Raw genomic sequence first — 24324 nt, 5'->3', positions numbered from 1 at the left:
TGTACCTGAGATTCCTCTGCTGAAAGCTAACACGAAATAATATAGATGTGAAAATGTGGCAATCTGTTCTGTTTCATCCTTTATCAAGTCTTTCTTGACAGTCTCGTAGATACTTAAACTCTCTTACTCAGCAAACTTTAATTTACTTCTTTAGGTGCTCCTCTATCTTTTCAAGAGAAAGAAAATAACTTCCTGGTTGCTCCTCAAAAGGCTTCTCTGAGGAAATGAATTCTCTGTGTTCATGAACTGGAGGTTCTTAATGTACAAAACTAAGAACTACTGAAAAAATGCTAACTTGCCTTTCTATACTCCTAAATCCAAATAAAAAATACTGAAATGGGGGTTTCAGTCCTATTTGATCTCAACTGCTGAAGGAATAGTTGAACCTTTTATCCAGTAATTAGGCAAGCTATATAATATTTTAACTCTCCCCAAGAAGGTCAGTAAACCAGAAAAGCACTACTGTAAATGTGTTGAAACCGAGCTAAAAAAGTTGCACAGGTCACAAAAAGAACTTGGTAAAAAACTGACACTGACTTCCTTGCTTTCCGCTGTGAAAGTCATTGCGCTTCAGTAGTAGCACGTAACTTCTGTCAACAGCCACCACGCTTCAGACGCTGCGCAGCTTACTGTGAGAACTCGCTTTGAAAACAAAAACCGCAGCACCTCTCTCTGCTGCCTCAATACAGCGCCACTGAAACCGAGCAGTCACCTCAAACCCTCGCCTGGAATATCTTCTGAGAGCCTCACAGGAACATGACGCACAGCCCCAGACTTAACCATGGAGCGTGACACAAGCACACAATAACAATTCCTCTACTTTTACTTTACCTATTTAGAATCTATTTAAATCCATTTTTAAAATGAACAGTTATATTTGCATTAACAGCATCAAATCTTAGCTGTGGTTGAATTGAAGAACTCAAATCTTTTCTGCTTCCAGATTCAGTCTTTATCTTCTTTCAGCATCTCACAGACAAAATTATTCTTCTCAGATAATAGGACAATTCTTGATGAAAGGCAATTTAGAATGTCCTGCCTAACCCTGTGTTCTACCTTCATCCAATCAGGAGTCCAGGTCCTTACCACCATTTTGGTTTGGGATAACCCCAGCACTCTGGATTGCGCATGTTAACACCCAAATACATGAAAACGTAAATACAACAATTGTGTATCAAATGATGATGTAAGTAAAGTAAACCAAATGAAAATGTACCTACTGTTCAGTGTGGAATTGGCTTTTCTCCAGTTTTGCAAACAAATTGGTTTCCTTTTTCCAAGACCTTTCGTTGTGTCAGATCTTTGGAGAATATCAAGATGTCATCGATATAAACAACTACGAAAATATCCAAGAACTCTCGAAGCATTTAATTTATAAAGAATTGGAAGGCAACCGGGGCATTAACTTACCCGAAAGGCATCACCTGATACTCAAAGAGATCGAATCTAGTTCTGAATGCCGTTTTGCACTTGTCTCCTTCCCGAATGATGGGCTCCCCTGAAATCAAATTTTGTAAAGATCTTTGCACCTTGAATCCTGTCTAGTATCACCGAAATCAGGCGGAGAGGGTAGCGATTCTTAATTGTGATCTTGTTTACGGCCCTATAGTCAATACAAATTTGCAACATCTTGTCCTTTTTGGGAACACAAAACAATGGTGAAGCTGCGGGAGCTTGCGAGTGTTGAATTGAATCCTTTAGCTAAATTGTCCTCCAAGTATTCTTTCAGATTTTCATTTTCCTTCTCAGTTAATGTGTAAATTCGACTTCACAGGATTGAGGCTCCATCCTCCAAATCAATCTTGCAGTCATAAGAATGATGTGGAGGCAATTCACATGCTTCTTGTTAATTAAAAACATAATCAAAAGACTCCCAACAATTGCCCCTACCGAATGTTGTTCAACTGCTCAACCTGCCAAACAAATCCCCATCTCACACATTCTTCTCTACCCTGCTTTTCCCCTCAGCTCATTCAGACAAACATTGTTTCAAACAATACTGTGAGATTAGCACCACTGTTTTTTACCCCAATGTATTTTAGGATTGTGTAAGATAGGCCATGGCATGCCCAGTATTACCTGCAATTGTGGTGTCTACTAACTCAAACACCATCTCCTCCCAATGCCCACCAACCAACTTCACTCCCAATAATTCTGTTTCTTCAGTAATGGGTCCTGATGATAACGGAGTGCCATCCATCACACTAAACTTTTCCCGGAACCTCTTTCTCAACTATTGGAACTTCAAGTTGAATGGCCAAGTTCTTATCCATCAAATTCCCTGTTGCTTCTGTGTCAATCGCACAAGGGCCACCACACTTTAACTTGTTTTCCCAATACAAAGATACATTTGACGTAATATGTGGCACCGCCATCTCAATTGTATTTGCCACCTGCTGTACCCTTGTTGGAAAATATGAAAGCGAGAATCTCCATGGTGTTCAGGGACATTTACACACAAAGTGGCCACTTTCTCCACAAAACAGGGTTTCCCAGCCCTATGTCTTTCCCTCTACTCCTTGGTTAAAGGGGACCTCAACTGACTCGCTCGTACTGGGCCATCCCTGAATTCTCTAGCAGGAATATCCTCCTTAGGTCTTTCACTTCTTACTGGGGTCCTACTCTCAGGTACACTTCTCCTCCACTCTTACCTTTGTTCATTAATTCTTCACAATATATGGGCCTTTTTGACAATAACTGTTAGAGCATCTTTCAACTCCTCCCATAAACCCCTGTAGAATAGAGATACCCTCTTCTCCTCGGCCAGCCACTCTCCAAAGTCAAGGCTTGATACTTGGGGTGATATAAGTCACTAAATCTCTGACCCCCCTGTCGTAACTCTTAACAATTTCCCATCCACACACTGAGACAGTGTTTCTGTCAAACATTTTACTAAAGTCAGAGTTAAATAAATTCCAATCCTGTAACTTTGCTGCTCCTCTACCAACCAGAGGAACTGATAAAGCCGCTGCTTCCCCCGACACACATGAAATTACAAACGCCACCCTAGTAGCTTCTGCAGGGAACGAATCTGGCCGACATAAAAGGTGCAGTTCACACTGCAATAAGAACGTTTTAAACTTCCGTTGTTCACCGGCAAACTTTTCTGGAGGAGCTAATAGTGTCGCTACAAATGTTTCCCCAAACCTACGGATGACTTACTGTTTTCTGGCTCTAATCTGCTCAAACGACCCTATTTCAGTTCTATGTGATTTTACTGAAGATGTTTCATTTTACCCCTTTAACTCCTACCCCGCCCATACATGTATATTTTAAAAATCTGTATTTTTTTGGTAAACCTTTTTCGGTAAAAAATGACTCGAATAAAACATATTTAGTAAAATCACTGGATACTATTATTTCTACCCCAGGGAATAACTCTGGGAGTTCCGTCCCAGAGACTGCCCCAGAGGTTGACGGTCCCAACTGTTCTGGTACCCAGCCTAACCTCAAACCCAGCTCCTCCATCTTTGCATTTAAAACGTGCATTTCCCTCTGAGATTCTTTAAACTCTTCCCTCATTTCAAACAACATCTTCCCCAACAAACTCAATGGTTGCTCTACACTGGGTCCCATCTTCACCTGGGCAGGAGAATCAACGTAGGCCTTTCATTCTGGCAGATCCCAGCTTCTGATCCCGTCAAAGCTGAAGATGAACCCCACTAATCCCTTCGGGGTTGTGGAATCCACGAGTTTTAGTGACTACTACTGAGCCCACAACTTCAGGGGGAAAGGAGAAGTGGATAAAACAACAAACAATAGGGTTATCCAATGATTTTACCGACAATCTTTTATTTGAGGCATTTTCTACCGAATAAATAACTAATTGTTTAAAAATATACATGTATGGGGTAAGGGATTAAAACAGATGGGGAGTGGGTTGGGGGGTTAAAAACATGGGGAAACGGGGGGCTTTGGTGGGTCAGCCCCCCCAAATGAAAACAAAATGTCATTAAAAAATGCCTCGAATAAAAAATGTTTGGTAAAATCACATAGAACCACGGCAGGACCTTGCTTATAATGTTCTTCCTCAACTCTGCCAACCATAAGCTGCAGACCTAAAAATCAAATACAAGCATTAACATAGTTTTCTCACCTTCCGTTCTCTCTACTGCTCCCTTTTATCTATTTACTGTGGTTACATGTCTGCCTCCTCTCAGAGCTACAAGGCACCTTCTGACTCCTTCTACAAACTTCTTAAACTGAACTGTTTGCAAAGTTCCTTTTCTATTTCGGCCAGAAGGAATCACTGATGTCTTGTAAAATCTTTTCTGATTGAACTGACTGTGAATGTCTATGTGCTTATTCTACTTTCCTTTTCTTTGTAGAGAATATTATTTTAATTTGTAGAATTATTCTGAGGTTAATGCTGCCTCTACTTGCAGATTTCGCTTAACAAACTTTCTTTAGCTCAATGTCTTGTCGTTTACTGGTTTAATCACAGGAATGACTTGCTTAACAAATTGTCTGTGACTTTTCTTGCTTTCTGCGCTGCCGCTTCTCCGTGCAGTCTTTTACTGACTAACTAAAGTCCCACACGCAGCTGCATATCGGTGCTGCTCTGAGCAAACCATTTTCTAGACTTGGTCAAGTTTATTGCGCTGCTGCCGCTCTCTGTACTGTATGCATGACTTTACTTTTAATTTATTTAGTTTGTTTATCATGACGCCATGACTCCCAAATGTATTAGGCTGTATTCGTTTTTCTATGCGTTGCTAAGGTAGTAGGGTATGCGTCTCTGCGCACACTCGTGCTTCAAGGTCCTCTTCTCTAATTCCTCAGCCTCTCGCTAGCTCAGTTTCCCGTCTTGTACAGCTGAAAGTCGATTGCATGCCAGTATTCTTCTGAAAACAGCTGCTTAGCACCAAAACTACACACGCTCAATGTCAAACACCTTTTTTTTTTAAATATTTACAATGGCCCTCATTACGACCTTGGCAGAGAACCATGGTGCTATTAGCACCATGGTCCATGGCGCTAAGTTGCCAACTCCGCCATGGTGGTTGGCGGACTTACCGCCCCATTCCGACCTTGGCGGGGCGGTAAGTCCCCAATCCCCATTTACCCTTCCCCATTCCCATTTTTGCCCCATGGGGCATAATGGGAGTGGGGAAGGCGTTAATTACGCCACCGTAAATTACGGTGGCGTAATTAACATCAAGGTCCCTTAGCGCCATGGATTTTACCGCCTGCAAAAAGCAGGCGTTAAAATCACCATGGCGCTACGGGAACTCGTACTCAGGCGGTAAGGGTCGGCGAAGTTTACGCCGGCGTAAACCCCTTACCGCCTGGGTCGTAATGAGGGCCAATGGCAACAGATTTAAACAAATCTCACCAACATTTTTGATTTCTACAGTAAACCTTAAGGAAATAGACTGAAACTAATTACACTTTGCTTATATATTCTTGTCTGACAAAAAGAGATTTCTTCCTCAGATTTTTTTTTGTAAACATCTGCTTTTCACTACTTATTCTGGGGTCCAGGTTCTCTGGGACCTGCTCTGATCATGTCCTGAATGAAAGGCAGTTTAGAACCTTGCCAAACATTCCAAGCTGCCTTTCTAAGCCCAACATCAATCGGCTTCTAGGGAAATCACCTCCATTTTGGAATGGGACAATGCCTGGCTCCTGATGAGAACTCTGTTAAGGAAATAATTCTTTGACACATAAAAACACTAACACACATTCACAACATTTTACAAATGAGCAAAACATCCTTCAATCCTATGCACCACCTTCCCTTTCCTGGAGAACCTTCCGTGTAAGACCCTGACAGCCATCACTGTCTGCCCTAGTCTCTCACTGCTCTTAATGGAAGGCTGCTGCAGTGTGAATACCTTTTGGGTGTGCACTCTCCCAGATTTAATCTATATTCTATCAACTTGCTATGTTTTCCTCCAAAAATGAAAATATGGTCTCATAATGTGGTTACAGGGAGTCGGAAAAGTGAATGAGTTCATGTTCTCCTCCTATTCCACAGTGGAGGCATCCCCTGTGCTTAAACTCACTCTAGCATGGTGGACAGTTATATTTCTGCTTGTCATGTGACCGTTTGACCCCCCCCCTTTTCTTCCAGGCTTACTCTACATGCTGCTGAAACACCTGGTGGACCGCTACAACATCTACTATGCATACATCCCCACCAAGCTGAGTCAACGCATCCATGCGGCGGCTGTCAGCCAGGTGATCGTGGCCCCCGTGCTCTGCCTGTTCTGGCTGCTCTTCTTCTCCGTCCTGAGACTGGGTAAGGAAGGCCTTCTGCATTCCATAGGGCCCACCAATGTCCCACATAAGGTGGTCCTCCAAGCAGGGTGGGTGGCGGCAAACAGTTGGTCAAACCCGTGAGCTGTATTGGTCAAAGTCCTGAAATCCACGCAGGTCCTTCAAGCCCTATGAACAAAGCCTGCCATCATGGCCCCTTTGCACCAGGCACAAGAGTGGAAAACCAGAGAACATAAGGAGGACATTCTCCTCTCTCTGATTACCAACAACCCAGTCATCACTCACTCATTAAGGTCAGAGCCTTTCAGTTGACTAAATTGATTGCAAATGCCTTTCAGGTAGGCCTCCATCAGCACTTGCTTCTAAAGAGAGCAGAGTGGTCTGCAGAGAAACCTAGAAAGTTAGGGCGTGTTAGAGGGGAAAAAGCACAGCAGGAGCTCTTAACAAGGATTATAAGTTGGACAGAAAACCAAGGTTGGAGCACTTACTGGGAGATAAAGGAGAATTGAGGCAAACAATGAGGATCATAAACCCCAAAATCCACAATTTAAAAATGAAAGGAAAAATGTGACTGCATGGTTCTACCTTCATTGGCTCCAATGTGATTGGACAGCATGAGAATATGCAGAAGTGCAGTCATGGGTGTGTCTAGACGCATGGGAGCATGCATAGAGTAATTGACCTGTATCCTTGAAGGAACGGTGTGTGTTAGGATGGCTATTAGGCGCTATTGGAGAAGGTCAACGCTACAATAGAGTTTCTGCCATTCGAAAGGAGGCTTTGTCATGAGATTTCTAGTTCCATGGGAGCTGGGTTCTCCCTATGGCAACAGTATGGAGGCAGATGAGTCTGCCGTCTCTAACTGCACAGAGTACTCAATTTTGAAGAAGATCCTTCTTGTCCGGCTAACTATCGCCCAATTTCCATTACTCCCTTTTTGAGTAAACTCCTGGAAAAGCTGGCCATCTCTCAGCTAAACCTTCATTCCAATTCTGTTGACTCTCTCCATGACCACCAATCTGGCTTCAGTGCTGCCAGAAGCATGGACACTGCTCTCCTGAACATCCGTGAAGATCTGCTCTCCAATCTTGACTCTAACATTCCCTCTGTCCTCATCCTACTTGATCTCTCCTCTGCCTTCGACACGGTCAACCATACCACCCTGCTCAACTGTCTCTGTGACAACCTGGGTATTACTGATCAGGCTTTGGGTTGGCTGACCTCTTTCCTCTCTGATCGACCGTCCCAGGTGCGACTTGGTTCCTTCCTTTCATCGATCTCCCTCTCTACCTGTGGTGTTTCCCAGGGGTCTAACCTCTCGCCCTGGCTTTTCAACCAATAACTGGCAGCTCTCGCCTACTGCATTTCCATTTTCTGCTCAAACTTCCAGTGCTATGCTGATGAGACTCCACTCATTTTCAGGCTGCCCTCGGCCACCTCCTCGCCTTCCCTCATTTCTGATTGCCTAATTTCCATTCAAAATTGGTGTACTGCCAATGATCTTTGTCTAAATGCCAACAAGACTGAGATCCTCCTCATCGGTAGACCTTCACCATCCTTTCCCTTCACTCTCTGGCCGGCCTCCCTTGGCCCTCCTCCTACCCCCACCTGTAAAGCCAAGAACCTTGGGGTCATCTTTGACTCCACACTTTCCTTCTCCGCACACATTTCTGACGTCTCTAAAAAGTCAAACTTCCTACTTCACCTCCGCAGAGGTACTCTGCCTTTCCTCTACTTCCCCCAGAAGCTCACTGTCTCCAGAGCTCTGGTTCTCTCTAGGCTTGACTACTGTAACAGCCTCTTTCTAAATCTACCTACCTCCACTCTCCACCCTCTACAACTAATCCAGAACAGGACTGCAAGACTTGTCCTTGGCCTCAAGCCCTGGGATCGTATCTCTCCAGCTCTGAAATCCCTTCATTGGCTCCCAGTGGATGCAAGGATTACATTTAAAACCTTCTGCATTGTCCACAAGACTTTCTGGGGCTTGGGTCCAAAATACCTTCAACTATCCCTCTGCAAATACCTCCCCTCTCGAGCCCTTTCGCTCCTCTACCTCGAACTCCCTCAGGGTCCGTTGTTTTTCAAAGAAACAAGCTGGAGGGCAGATATCTGTCTTCGGCTGGGGCTTCCCTTTGGAACAGCCTACCGGCCACCTTGAAACTTGAGGAGAACCATCTCCGGTTCTGGAAGCACCTCGAGACCTTCCTCTTCGCTTCCGCACTTGCCCCTCTTCTCCCCTGCTGACCTGTTTTTTCTCTTGGCACTGTGCACCTGGACACCCTCTCTCCTTCGGGCCCAGGTACCTGCTCACCCTGCCTCCCATTGCACTGGGTTCTGTATCTGTACCCATACAGTCCCCCACTCTTCTTCAGCACTTATCAGATATACCCTATCTGACTAATCTTGCACTTTCGACTTGTTGGCTGCACTACCACCTTTTCATTGCCTGTATGTATTTATTCATTTAAATTATTCTTTATTCTTTTCTCTCCTCTCATCTCTCCTGCACTTTCCACTTCTCCCCCTTCCATGCACTTCCCCCTTTTTCCCTTCTCCATGCACTTGTGCGTTCTTAATGTCACTTGGCCTACTAAGATTGTTCTTTTTATTTCTTTTCTCCCTTGTTCCCCTCCCTTTGCTTGGTTGTGCTCTGAAACACTTGTGTACGAGCGCGATATAAATAAAATATCATATATCAAAGTCTCTTCTATGGGAGTAGCTAAAAAAGGTCCTTGTAGGGTCACTTGCAGCGAAAAGGGGGTTCAAACATATTTAGCTCAATCTGAGCTGTGTGAAGAACGACTCTTGCAGCCAAGAGGGAAAGATGGAATAAGTCTTGCAACCATATTATGGTGCACTAAATAACTGTGCGACTGGAGATCTGTGCGGCCTGGGGTGGAGAGTCTCACTGCATAGTGTCGGGTATGCAGCCCTATAGAAATCATTGCAAGGATTCCCGTAGAAGCACTGGTCTCAGTCTTCTGGAAGATTCAACAATGTATCATAGATGGATTACCCTGGGAGCTATGCAAGGTGACCTGATGTCCCATTGAGCAGAGTCGCACATCCCTCATCTGTTGGATACCAAAGTTGGCCTTACTGGTCATTGTAACCAACCCTGCTGCTTCAGCAGCAGGAATCCTATTGGATATTGTATCCGAGACAGCACTGTTACAGAGTGACTTGGGGTTTCTAAGGAAGATCAGTTCAGGTTAGGTCTTTGCGTGCACCGGCAGCGCGGGAAATGTTGTACTAACTCCTGGGTTGTTGCTTTTCTCTTCTGTTTAGGTCCCACGCGCCCCGTCACGCTGTTCACCTTTGTGGTCCTACTCTGCTGCATTCTTTTCTCCCTGTTTGGCCTCTGTCTAAAGAAGCTGCAGCCAAAGAAGCCCTCCAGCTACCAGGTGAGTTGAACCTCCGGGGAGAGGGAAGGAACACCTTTTGTGCCACTCTCTCTGGAGGATACATTACGGGCAACGTGCTCGCCTTGGAAACAAGACGACATGGAGGAACACAGGTTCGAACCCCGGGTCCGCGCTTAGAAACCTCTGGATATTAAGCGCATTATAAATAACCTATAAATCATATCTCTGCTTTGCCTGAGCTCTCAGACTCCTCTGGAATCCCCACTCTACCTTGTGCCCTCATGCGTCGTCTGGGTTCAGAAAAACTAGGGAGCAACAACACATGATCAGCTCACATGCCTGTGAATCCACTGTCCCTACTATGTAACGTGCGCACCCATCAAATCAACCCCTCTGCCCAACCTTCAGGGAAAGGACACACTGGGTGGCACCATGCTCCCATAACTGCAATACTTGGACAAGAATACAAATCACGAAACCGCTCCACGGCACACTCCTGACCATGCCCCTGTAGACAACACAAATGCAAATTCCAACAAAACCCACCCTGGAGCCACCACAGTAGCCTGTGTGATGCCTCAATCTATGGTTTCCTTTATGGGAATATAATGCCCTGCTTTCTGCAGATTCGCGTTTGATTGGTGGTCTGTGGATGAGGACTCCTGGTCTCCAGCTGGTGAATCCCACTCAATTGATGGATGTTGCTGGATTGGGAATGTGTCTCTAAATTGTGGGATGTCTGTTTTCTGGACTCTGTGACGGCTCTGGAATGTAGGTTCCGGTCTATGCTGATTCCTAAAACATATTTAATTAGTGAAGGACAGGACAGCACATAACCAGTAAAAGAGATTTAAAAGAAAGTTCCTCGAACGAATTAGGAGGCTTCAGAATCCAATTAGAGTGTGGACAGGTACCCTCTTCTAAAGGCTGTGCATTACCCTGTGGTGCAAAGCTTCCCTTTCAGGGTAAAACCATGGGCCAACACCAAGCTGTGGAGGCTGGGAACGTTTTTACTGGATGAGATGATGGTTTGTGAATCCCTCATGGCAAACCTTTATCTGCCCAGATAATAAATGCTTTCAGATAAGGGGCCTCATCACGAGTTGGGCGATAGCCCTTAAATGCGGTGGTAACAGGGTTAACGCCGCATTTAAGGGTCCGACCAATCATGAGTACGGCGTGCTTACACCCAGCTCAGAGATTTTTGGTGCAATTACTGTGTGGTAATACCAACAGCGGTTATTGCGCCCAAAATTCCCCTTTGGGTCCAATGGGAATGGGGAATAACGTTTAGCGCCCAACCGGTGATCTGGCAGTAATACCGCCGGACGAGTGGGCGCTATCGCAAATAAAGTTGTGCGGTATCCCAGTCGGGATACCGTCCAACTCGTAATGAGGCCCTGTATGTTTTAGGAACAATAGTCCAGAAAAAAGTGCAGAGAGAGGCCAGTCTAGCCACATAATAATCACTCATCTTTGCTTTATCCTTGATGCCCAGTTACTGTGCATCAAGGGCAAAGGAAACATGAGTGTTTTTACGTGACCAGTCTCGCCTACATTTAATGCCCAGTAAGTGAGGGCAATGTCTCATCCCTAGCTCACTCTGATAGCCCGGGACCAGTGTGATGCCCAGACGATCCGTGCAGCAGCCAAGAGAGATACAGAGCCAAGAAATAAGTGATGGAAGCGCTATAAAAACCCCAGAGACTGTGAATTGCCATTTGTCTCTTATCCGGCTCATCTACCAGTAATCCAACTCACTGTGGCCGTTTTACAACATTTTTTTGCAGCATTTTCTATGGGGGTGTTTACACCCAGCTCAGAGCTGGAGGTAAACACGATTGAAAAATGCTGTTTTTGGCACAGTTACTGCGCGGTAATACCAACGGCGGGCCTCCACCCCTTCCCCAACTACCCTAAAATATAAAACCTAATCTAAGCCCGCCCGCCATATAAACTGTTATAACATATGTGTTAAAATGGTTGTTTCGCCAAATGTGGTGAAACGCAGACACTGAGTTGGGCATGTACCATTTGACTGGCCCGCTAGGTGTCATTGCACCAAGGAGAAAGGGAGAGAATGAGGGCCCGTGGTCATAGAGGGCCACTTCAGAACAATTCTACATCAGTGGCAGCCCAGAAAGAAGGCTAGTATTCGATATAGCAATTGGCCACCTGATCATGTATATGTAATCTGGTTAGCCACTGGAGGACCTCACTTCCCTGCTAATCTCCTAATTTCTTTTTCTTTGCTTTCTACTCTTTTTACTTGTTCCTTAAATGACATACTTTGTTTCAGAATTCCTTTCACCTTTACATTTGCCCCACTGTTTGATTACTTTACATAGTAGGAGAAAACTATTTTTGACAAAACCGAAAAGATGTATGTTTCCAGGTTGCGGATGTCACGGCAAGTCCACCCGGTTTGTCGCTGGCGATTCCCGCCTGGTCTCAGGGTGATTGCGAGTCTTGCTTGCTCTACGCATGAGTAATCCTGTTCACTCTATGGATGGTGAGCTCCGTCCTGCATGTAGGTGGTGTTTGCTGCTTGGAATGTGGGTGAGGATTCCAGGTCAACAACTGAACATTTGAAGTCTATAGGTCTGGATGGTGTGATATGAGTCATGGGCACTGGCACCTTTCCTCAATAAGGCACATTTGTGAGGGATGAAGGAAATGTTACCCTGAAAGCTTGATTATGGGGTATCGGGTAATATTATCCTCATCAATAATATTGCCATCTATATGGTTGTGGGGTAAGGCCATAGGCGATATTATTAGTGGGAATAATGTATAAGGTTAATGGGAATGGGGTGTGTGGGGGAGTCCCCTGCTCCATTAAAAAAAATATGGGGGTTGCAAGGGTGTCCCCCGCAGGTTCCATGGCTTAATATTGGCACCAAAATATGGCGATATTCTTGTATGGTGATATTTTTGCAGGGATATTAGCACATGGAACCCATTATGGTTAGTTGTGTGGCTGGCTGTCTGCGGTCTCGGACCGTGCTCGCAGCTACATGTCCGCTCTCCCGTGTTCACCCTGTGATGTCTGCCTTCTCGGCTTCTTTTTACAGCTCTCGGAACAGGCGGATGGGACTTACACTGACAACGAGAGGAGCAGTGTCTCCTCAACGCCAAATTCAAATGTAAGTCTCCTTGCAGCATCGTCCTCTTCAATCACCATTTTCACAAGGCCACCCTCATTAGCTGTGAATAGTGGTTGATGGCAGAAAGGGGTGAAGGTCAACAGAGGCGATAGGAGGTAGCTTAGTGTGTCATGATTGTTGGTCCTGTCTTTGATGCAAGTTTTCATGCATGCAGTCATTTACATTTGAAATGGACCTCTCCTCCAAGTACATATAAGTTCCATATAAAAGATGTACATTCATTCGGTGCATGTGTTCTCCACCTTCTATACATTTGTTCCCATTAAAAGTGAAGTCTGACTTCAGTGTGAGTTTTTCAACTCCTAGGTGTATAGGTGTTTCTCATTGTGTTCATATACACAGTGTACATCTCCTGTATGTCTCACATGCATGTGCAAACTTGCATCAAAGTCAGTTTTCATATGCATAGCAGTCTACATGTATGAAATGTACATCTCCTACACGTACATGTGCAGTTTGTATAGAAGTATATATAACAATAAAGAAGGAAACCCAGTAGACACTATATTAGCACCTGCTATTAGTGTCTGTTCTGTCTATTCTGGGAAGAATAAAGTATTATATGTAGGGAAAATGGAACTTAAAAGGACAGGTCAGTGAGTAAATATTTTCACAAAATAGTTTAATAGTACAAAAACATTCATAAAACCAAATTAGAATTTTCTAGCATCTAACCCTTCACCGGCTAGACCTCAATTAGGAGCATAGAAAAAAGGCAGAAGATGATAAATCATTTTTTACAATCATTAATACATTGACAAATGATGTCCCTGTGGCCACTCTGTTCTTTTACAGAGATAGATGATCGTTGTATAGAAGAACACAGGTAAATGTTAAAACTTCAATATCTCAAAATTGGCCATCTTGATATTTCAAAATTTCTTTTGGAACCCATGTGCATGCCAAATATCTCAACAATCGAAGTGGACAATTTTGAGAGATTTGGACTGGAGAAATAAAATGTTTTCTTATGGGAAACTGCCTATGTTAGAAAGTGATCAAAATACTATTAAAGCAACATTTAGTTAAAAAAAAGAAAAAAAGCAGTCAATCAACAATTCCTACTTTTTCCATGTAAGACCGGATGGCTCCAACATTTACTGTGTACATTTTCAAAAATGTAAGATAAATGGCGGAAGCTGGCACCACTGGTAGGTCTAAAGAAGTAATACTCTCACGTAAAGATACTCAATATGTCAATCAGTATTTGGTGTCTACCTGGAGTGCGCTACACCAGGAGAAAGCTCAAACAGATGAGACTATTCATCAGTCCTGGCGATGACCCTTGTGGTAAAAACTGCAGCCTTAGTCACACATGTATTAACATTTGAATAAAGGTCAAAGAAATTGAACAGAAAATTAAACAGAAAATAATCATAAATCTTCTTGGTGTCAATCTTTAATAGAAGACTTCTTCATAACTGAAGATGAAGAGACTGAGGCCGATGGTTTTTGGACAAGTCCATACTTTAGGGCTAGGTCTTCAAGTAATGCAAGAGTAAAAATGATGAATATTACATACACCTTTTACTAAGTATATATGCATACAATGTACTGTTTATAATGTAAATAATGTATTGTATCGAGAAAACTGAGATGGCTGCCTGTTCAAATCCGCTTCCGATTGCACCTTTATCACCTCTAGAAATGACCTAATGAGAAACAATAAAGTAATCAAAGAACAGTGAAACTGACAATAATATCAAAGTAGACTGAAAACATCTAACGCCTGAGAAAACTGAGCAAATGATACCTGTCTGTTGATGTGTGCATCTCACCACCACTTACAAGTCTATGTGAGAAGGTAATGAAAACATGTTCTCGTGATCTAAAGCATTCCAATTGAAAAAATATCTCATGCAAATTAAAAGAAAACTACCTTTGACATGAAGTTTCTGGAGTACTGGTAATCGGAAGAATTCTGAAAGAGTTGTAAACAATGTATATAGTACATATCTACCAGCTATAAGAATCTACAAAGGATTCATTAAAAATTTAAATAAGAGTTAACACTTGTTCTCATGGGCACAGGCTCACTTTGCTAGAATTGGCATTTCCTCCAGAATACAGACTCATAATATTGAGACGCGACAAAGGAATGCTGTTGCGAAGGCAATATTTGCTGTCAAAATGGCATCGAGGTGTGACGTCAATACGCGATGACGTCATCGCGCCAGATCGTCAGCGGGTCCTGGTGGCCTTGAAAACTGCTGTCAGGTACTGCCAGTGGCAGCCTGTATATAAAAAATCTTGCCACCCAAACAACAAATTGTGTATTGATAAAAAACAAAGAACATTGATGATAATGTAGTCTGGTGCTGCCACATGCAGTTTCTGTATTTGTTACCTTGTCACCCCAATAGAACAACAGAAAAATATACATTAAAAAATTGCTAATGTAAATAACCATGATCATGGTAGGCAACAAAAACACTCTTAATGAGAACTAAATACAGACATTCATTTATATGGCAATAATGTAAAATAATAGAAATGATAGGAAAAATAAATGAATTAAAATCAATGCATTTGCTTCAACCATCCATTCTAAATTCGAATGTAACATGCAGTTATGTTAACTATACTGATGTTTCTAATACAAAATATACATTCTGTAAAATGGCATAGAACGTTGAATAATCAAGGAAAGGTTAACATGAAGGCAAAGATTGTACCATGATATTAAAACAGTGTGGCAGTGACAGATGAACACTAAACTACAATGATAGAGTCAATGATGATCCATACCGTATATAACTTCAAATACGGTATCATACATGGCAACAAAATGTCAGACTACATCACTAAATGAATAAAAAAGCAACTCGTACATAGCTAATGTTAAATGGCACTCATGTATGTGACAAGATGTCGTCATGGCTTACATAAATGAATTTATAAAAAGCAATTTAAGCATAGCTCTTCATTCATGCTATTAGGATTGATAGAATTGAGTCTGTCTATCCAAAACTGTTCCCTTTGTTCTAATTTTATTGTAACATTCATCCTCAGATTCTTAGTATCCACAACTTTGAGGATCTGAAAACGTGCCTGTGAAATCTGATGTTTATACTGTTCAAAATGTCTCGCTACTGCGGAGCACGGATTACATAATCTGATAATGGAGTGATGCTCATTCCACCTTAGTTTAGCTTTACGGCTTGTCTGCCCAATGTAACAAAGGCCATTTAATGGAGTATAGCACATGTGCAGTGTTGCCTGTTTAATTATGTAATGTAATGTGTTCTATCATTTTAGGGTGTAACACTTTGTGACCTTTAATCACATTGTTGCATTTGTAAAGACTGAGACATGGATAGGTACCTGTTTTCTTTGGGGGTTTTGTGGTACAATAGCTGTGTGGGTGTTGACCAGTAGGTCTTGCAAATTATTGCTTCTCTGATGAGCAAAACCAGGTTTGTCGTCGCAGGCAGGATAGCTCAGAGGCAGCGTGTTTGTCTTGGAAACAAGACAACGCATAGCAACACAGGTTTGAATCCCGGGCTTGTGCTTAGAAACCGACTCCGGTATTAAGGGTGTTATAAAAGAACAATTATAATTATATAATTATAATGGGTCACGTAATTTGGTATTGCATGCTATTAATGACCAATGTTTGAGTAGTTCAACATTTTCAATGGAGGGGTGCAGAGGTTCTTTGGAAAAGTTCTTATCTGAAACCCTACAGGCAATTCTTCTTAACCTGAACTTGCTAGTGTTGTGCATAGAGCTTTGGCTTGGAGGTTATGGAAGCTCTAATTAGGTGCATGTATATAAACCTTACTGCCACAGATATGTGTTACTGAAGTGTTTATAAATGCCAGATATACTCAGAACTCTAGCCTTCATGCTAAGAGTAACTTAAATTCTAGTTCTACTCCATTTGTAGCTGTAATCTGCTGAAGTCCCTGCTTACACATCGTCCTAAATGTCATTGCAGATGTTTGTTGCCACAGTGCTTCAGGAACCTGAAATGGGGCTCACGCCAGCAGCCTCACCTGCTCACCAGACGTACGGAACTATGGGCAGCCGCTCAGAGCCCAACCCCAACAGCGAGGAGGAGGAGGAGGAGGAGGAGGAGGTTGGCCTGCAGAGTTTTGGGACCGGCCCAGAGAACAGGCAGTTTCAGTACATTGCGGGGCCGCTCATCGACACCGACAGCCATTACCACTAGGGCACTGGCGGCAGGGCTGGACCACACGCTGCCGAGTGGGCTAGAGTGATGAAATGGGCAACCATCTAATGAGCGATGGCCGCCGCTCCCAGAATGGCCCAGAGGTGCTGTACTGTTCTTGCTGCTGTGCATCATGAGCCGGCATGGGGTGCCGTTACCAGCCGGGGCATCCTGGTCAATCGCGCCCAAAGGGGCACAGAGCTTTAGAAGTTCTTGGATTTCCTCAGCCGGCACGCAGAGTGATTGGATATCATTGCCAAAGTTGGTACCACACTACTGGAAATGTTGAAAGCAAAATCCAGGGCCCCCTCCCCTTTTTGGCCCCACTTCGCCGTGTTTTGAGGACAGGTTGCATTTGAAGGTGCAGCCCGCTTCCTCCAAGCCACTTGCCTAGGTCTGCTCGCTATAACCAATCCAGCATTGTTTGAGCTTTCCCGCATTTCAGGTGCAGGCCAGGTGGACCCCATGCCTTTGCTGCTTGTTTCCTGGGGATGCCACTGCACTAGGATCATGAATGGGGGATATGTGCACTGCATACCCCTTCCTGAAGTGACTGTGATGACATTGGACTGCGGACATGGATTACCAGAACAGCCTTTAGTATTGCCTTTGAACTGTGACAGGGGAACTTTAAGTGAACACAAGTGAGCCTGCATGTATGTATGACCAGTTACCAGAAATAAGAGGGGTGTGTGTGCGTGTGTGTGTGTGTGTGTGTGACTAACCTACATAATACCTTGGTACTCTGTCAGTCTGCTCACCTTCCTTCCTAAGTGATTGGGATCCACTCCTTTCAGAAACATGACGCCATTTTAAGTCTTTGTGCAATCTGTCCTTGAGGTCCCTTCACACAGCAAACCCTCTGTGCCACTATTGTGTGACCTTGGTGCTGTTTTTTGCCTAAAGGTTTGGTCGGAAATTCCTTTTTGCTTCTGTTTATTTATCTTTTGTGGGAGAAAATATGCCAAGTGTTTACTTCTTTAAAATTGTTTTAATCCGTTTTTTGTTTCCTATGCCCTTGATTTTTTTTCTCCAAGTGGTTTCTCTTCGTTGTCATTTTTGTTGTATGCGACTCCCACTGCGCTACTGTGGATGTGCTTTTTGCAACTAGTTTCTGAGGCTGAGCCGCATATCGCTTTGGGACATTGGATCTTGTGGAATCCTGTCCTTGCCGGACTCGATACCGGTCCCTAGCGACCTCAAGGAATGGGGATAATCTTATCCATCAGTATTTGATGGGTGGTTATCTTGAACCAGAAGAATAGCCACCAAAGCAAGGGGGGCAAGTTATTGGTCATGGCACTACTGCTGGCGGAACGTCCCGTTGCCGTTCTCTACACCCGATTGATACCGTTCTCTACACCCGATCGATATCCTCCATTCCAAGACTTCTATTTTGGGCTGTGAGGCCTGCTCTTCTCTTCAGGAGACCTAATTAAACCTGAAGGGTACACGGATGGGATGACTGTCCAGTTCAGGCCAATCCCACACTGGAGTGGATTGGCATTATCTGAAACCCTCCCAAAAATGTTACATTGGTGGATCCGCCAGCTATATCTAATCAAAGGCTGTGTGAGGACCATGGAACTCTTGGCACTTCAATTATGTGGAAGGCTCCATAAATCAGTAAAGATATGTAGACCCTTTTGTGGGCAAAGGGCGACACGTTGTTTTGCCGAAGTAAACTACAACGTGCTAATTTACTTTGACAAAATGACATCGATTGGGGGGGATACATATGTATTTTAAGGGTAAGAGGTATAGGTCAGGTTGGGGGGTTTCGAGGTGGTAGTGTTGGGGGATGAGGAGTATGAGGGAGGGACCCCCAATTTTAAAAAAACAAATTCGAAAAAATGGGGAAGTAACTCAAAGTAATTTTGTGCAAATAAATTACCACGTTGCAATTTACTTGACCAAAGAGTCTAGAACCGGCCAAAGCTAAGGGAACGCTTGGGCTTAGCATGGAAAGGCAGCAGTTTTTAAAGTGTTTTTTAGGGTGCGACCTAAACCTTACTCTTTCCACTATGTGGTGAGCTATCCTCTTTTTATTAACTTCTGGAACGCTTGGAAGAAGCCTCAATTAAACCTTGCACTTCTAAGGAAGCCAAACCACAAATGCAAAATGCCTCTCGATGGACCCCTCCGCCCCCAGGTGCCTGTTAGCAGAGTTTTCTGCAGCCACGTGGAAAGGTGCGGTGCTGAAAATGTTGGCGTTCCCCAGTGTTGGCAGCATGGTGGTATGAATCCAGCTCCTAGGATGCCAAAGATCAAAAGATGAATTGGAACCCTGGCTTGGCCATTCCAAATGTATCTGCATCTACACACCTGACCGCCCTACTACGTTTGAATGCTAGGCCATGACTGGATCCACTGATAAATACTTCAAGGGGGGAATGTTAATAGGTACGAACTCATGCAATAAATGGGATGCAGCTAGTGAGCAGTCGTAACTGAACGCAGGTGTGATAGATGAAATTACTTGCGCTCTGACCCAAGGTGTGTCATTGCAGAGACGCCTGGTTTAGGGCAATGCCTCTGCCTCAGGACACCCCGACAAATTCATAGATTTCTTGTTGCAGCGGTAGTAGCCGCCAAGTCATAAAAGGCCATTTTAAGGTATCGTTTGACTCAAGCACAAGACAGCGGTATTGCAAAGCACCTTTGGGAAGCTAAGCTTGCTTCACACCATCCAAATGCATAGGTTTCGAAGCAGAAACAACTTCTCCAGGCTCTAGGATCTTCCATGGAAAAAAATATGCCTGAGTTATTAGAGGACATGCATCCATCGGCTTCTTTCTTTTTGGGGTTCACCTGTCAGTGGTAGTAAAAGTGGCTTGCTCTCGCCATCAGTGGACACTACTCTGCTAGAATTGTTAGGAACTGAATGCCAGAAAGACAGGCTTTTATGAGCTGTTGCAACACTTGAGTCAGTGCGACGTTCTTGCTATCGGCAAATGGCATTAGGCTTTAAAGAATACATTATTTTATAAATAGCCACTTCCTTTAGAAGCTATTGGGTACTTCTCGAACCCGCCAATGGGTTCCGTGATTCTCCCCATCATAAGACGACTGAAATCAAACTTAAACGCTTACCTAAACCTCTGCAATGTGAGCCAGCATCTAACATTAGAATCTTCAAATAGTTGGGGGAGGCCTTATATCATTTTGGAGGTGATATCACCAGGCACATGGGCAGTGTCCTTAAATCTGAGATAATTACACCCTAAGTCCCTTCCAGGAAATCCACCAGAAGGATCCCAGGTTTACAATGCGATGGCACCATCTTTTAGCCCTTGCATGTTCCTTTTGTGCACACCTCTGTGGCCATTGGGCTCCTCAAGAGTCACTTGTGTCGCTGCTTCGATGGCAGGTGGATCAGAGCGCCCTTAGGAAGCGGTCATGAATTTCGGTGTCAACTTCTTTTTAACACGCTGCCTAGTTGATGGAGAGATAGGATACAACATGGTGTTGGCGAATGAATTAAGCCTGCAGGGTTGTCCAACTCCAGGCCTCGAGGGCCGGATCCCTGTCAGGCTTTCAGGATATCCCTCATTAATATTCATGAGGAAAAATGTGCATACATTTAGACTCATTGCATGCAAATTTATCTCATGAATATTATTGAGGGGTATCTGGAAAATCCGACATGGATCCGGCCCTCAAGGCCTGGAGTTGACGACCCTGAATTAAGGTGTGGTCAGACTGTGCAGACTTTCGCTCTCCTTCAGAACCAGAAATGGATCTTCGGGTTCCTCAGTGTCTTTATGTTGCCCAGGCGGGATTCCATGCAATTCTCTCTTGACCATGACATTCCTCCAGCATGGAAAATGTCCGGGTTCCTGAGTTGGGTACGTTTCTGTTTCACAAATTGAGAATCTCCCTGTACCCATCTGCGGCTTCCAGTCATGCTTGAACCTTTCAGAGGTTCTGTATCTGCAGGAATGGCACAATGGCCGGGCTAACGGGATGTGGACCACTCTGTGTTTTGGCTGTACCAAAACTACAAGGGATCAAGGTTGGAGGCTGTGATTATGAGCTGAATCCCTGACCAGGGTTCTAGATCCTAAGACTCCAAGGCCGGGTCCCTGAGGATCTCACTTGATTACAGCGGAATGTTTCCAGTGAACCAAAGCTTTAAAGCAGCAACATCTTTTTGAAAACTATATTTTCAGGGTGTCCTGCCACAAAAACACAGTTCGTAAAAGGAAGAGCAACAGCGATCTAAACCGTAATTGGAGTTTATTTTCTGTCTAGCGAGAAGGTGTATATAGAACAAATGCATTACACGCTAGACCTAATTATAAGATTGCGCCTGCAGGCATGTAGAAGGTCTCTATCGGTCGTCAATATCTTTTTGGGAGATTGGAATTTGGCAAACTTTCCCTTTGGTGCCCGCATATCTGCTTTGGAAAACTTGCCTCCTCTGGCCAAGCATCATCACTTTAGATTTTGGAGTATTGCCTTCCAGGTGATTCGTGATGCGTTCCTGCTGGTTCGCTAGTTGCCGTTGGAGGGCTTTCTAAAATTGGGACTTTGAGGGGATACCTGGTGGAAACACCAGGTCATTCAATTCAACAGAGGTCCATGCCAAGTTTTAACCTGCTGTTTCTAGTTCTTTTCCCTGTTCAGTGCCCACCCAACCGGCACTTCTAGATCCAAGTCCTTGAATGAGGACCTATGAAATATTTAATGAGTCCCTCCTCAATTTCGTCTAGTCCGATGTTCTCCGTCGCGTTCCTCTATTGGCTACGTTTGATGGAGTTGGAAGTCAACATTGCTCATAAGTAGCCTAGTCGGATCGATGTGAAAATATCAAAACAAAACACTGAGAATCCAAAAATACTGAATTCATGGTTTTCTTTTACCCCATTTCACTGCACATATAGGTGGGAGGAGACCCCCTGCATCATCCCATATATATTATAAACCGAACCCCATCCCCCCACATATATATGCGGTGAAATGGTTTTTGGATTTGCAATGATGGTCTGCGATGTTGTGTAGTAATACAGGTATTACCCGAATTGTTTGAGTACAATTGACCGAATGACACAATTGACCGTATTACAGTGGTCCTATTTGACCTTCTGCACAATTGACCATATGGTTATTTTTATATATATATATATAATGGGTTGAGTTGGGGTAATAATACTATAGGGGGATTGGATGGGGGATTGAGGGGGTTTGGATTGGATGGGGATTGCGGGGGGTTTCCCCCTGCATATATATCCTAATTGACCTTTTAAATTTGGTCAATTGTCATTCGAACAATTCGTATACAACCGTAATACAACCTAGTCAACCCGCAGGCTACACAGGCACTAGCATACACTGGTCAACTCTACCCATCCCCAATTGAAATCCAACCCAACACAGGGAATCAAGTGGCCCAATTATACCCAGACTATAAAAGCATCCAATGTATTTTTCCAAATCGAATATTGAGACTTGCCGAGACTGATTATGTAGTTTGATTTGCATTGATTTATATTTTTATTTTGTCATGATCCATCTGAATAACTTATGACACCCTTCAATTGACTCTTGAAATTGACTGCTATGACAGAAATTAGATAAACAAAATTCTATGGGAGTGTGAAGGAGTGAGCAGCAGTACAAGGCCAAGAATTAAGGCACAAAGATGAATTTCGTCACAGAATGCTGCACGATCATTTGCTCAAATCCCTTCCCTATCATGTAAAGGTGTGCGCATGCGTGTGATGGAGAAAGCACAGTGTATGGGCACCTGGACAACTCATTCTCCTCGAATCTAAAATATATATGTGCTAGCAGAAAGATGGAGGAAGGTGTGGCTGTGTGCATGTGTCTGATGGAGAAAGACAGACACCCAAATACAAGTGTGAAACCACGCATGGCTACTCATTATGTGGCCTGCTTGATGTTGTGGACTGCAACTCCCATGATCCCAACTTTTCTGACTAGGAACCATGGGAGTTGAAGTCCAAATCATCCGGAGTGTCACATAATGAGTAACTATGAATTAGTGTGTTTGTGTGCGTGTGTGTGTGCGTAAATGCAACATGGATGGTTGTGTGTTCACTTGTGTAAGGAGGTTATTTGTCCCCCTTCCCACTTAAGTAACTGCACCAAACTGTATGCTGCTACTTTCCCCCCTGACCGGGCTGCCATTTTGCCTGCCTCATTACAGAATCTTGCCTTTTGTGGTGTGGAATTGTACCACCCAGTCCCTCCCAACAGCAAACCGAATTCCCTTCTGCATCTGTTTTTTACTCTTCTACCGCTCATCATTTTGCTCCTTCTCTATTTAACTTTCTTGCCATGGTACTCTTTTTCTCAATTTTTCTCTGTATATACATTTATAATTGTATGCAATGTTGGTGAGAATGACTTTGGCACAATAAATGGTGTTATTTGCACGTTTTTGGTGTCATTGAATACAATCTAATAACCGTGTGTGGATCAAAAAGCCCTTAACACTGCAGTGTATCTGTCAAGCCCCCTACTGGCTCTCAGGTGGACCGGTCAAGCTCATCGTTGGCGCCGCAGTGCATTGGTCAAATGAGTCAAACCCACTGTGTACACTGCAAGGTATCAGGTAATATTATCCCTATATATTTGGTCGCCGTATATAATGTTGCCGGGAAAAGGTTGTGGCGACATTATATAGGTGACCATATATATAGGGACAGGGGTTGCGGGGGTGTCCCCCCGCTCCCTTGGAAAAAAAAAAGGGTTTGAGGGTTGCGGGCGTGTCCCCCACATGTTCCATGTAATAATGTCCCTACAAAAAACGGCAATTTTTCAACTTTTTTTGCATGGCGATATTTTTAAGGGGACATTATTACATGGAACCCACTGCAGTACATCGGTCAAGCTACCATGTACATCCCGGTGCAGAGTTGAAATCCACCGTGAGCACAATCGTGTGTGTATTGGTCAAGTGCCCATTTCTAGCCATATTGATGCTAGAGATTTCAGTGAAGGTGGAATTCAGAGACTTGGGGGTCAACATCGTTGGTAGGTTCTGTGGGGCTCCTCCAACAGTGTTGTTGGGGTGGTCTACTTTCAGCTGGTCAAGCAGCTAGCCGGATAGTTTCTCCTGTATATTATGTTCGAGGGGATTAGGTCCTCCGATGTATTCCATATCTATGGCATGTAATCACCACAGTTGTGCTGCTTTGGTAGATTTCCTGCGTCAATGACGTCGATACGCTTTCCTCAAGGGCCTCCGTCAAGCCGACGTCACCGGATGTTATAAGTACGACGCACGACACCCGCAGCCTCAGTTCTGTTTTTTCCGTGAACGTGTTCGCTTCGGATATCTCGGCGCACCTCGGTTCTTCTGAGTTTTCTATCGGTTCTTCGAACTTGGTTTGTGAAGATTGTATCATGTCTTCCTCTTCTTCTG

The 24324-nt window shown here is 43.9% G+C and overlaps 1 protein-coding gene across 2 annotated transcripts in view; it reads left to right on the top strand.

Annotated features, from left to right (window-relative positions):
- TMEM63C (transmembrane protein 63C) overlaps positions 1–23332 on the top strand; it is a 398663-nt gene extending 375331 nt beyond the window's left edge. For both annotated transcript variants that reach the window (XM_069638011.1, XM_069638012.1), the window contains 4 exons: positions 6077–6244; positions 9514–9629; positions 12665–12736; positions 16698–23332. In XM_069638011.1, the coding sequence (XP_069494112.1) occupies positions 6077–6244; positions 9514–9629; positions 12665–12736; positions 16698–16931 (590 nt within the window). In that variant the 3' untranslated portion in view covers positions 16932–23332. The remainder of the gene's footprint in view (positions 1–6076; positions 6245–9513; positions 9630–12664; positions 12737–16697) is intronic.
- Positions 23333–24324: the final 992 nt, after the last annotated feature.

Source organism: Ambystoma mexicanum, chromosome 14, assembly GCF_040938575.1.
Source record: "Ambystoma mexicanum isolate Mex_15411 chromosome 14, UKY_AmexF1_1, whole genome shotgun sequence".
Taxonomy (NCBI): domain Eukaryota; kingdom Metazoa; phylum Chordata; class Amphibia; order Caudata; family Ambystomatidae; genus Ambystoma; species Ambystoma mexicanum.
Note: the sequence above shows the minus strand (reverse complement) of the source record. Positions and strands in the feature narration are given on the sequence as shown.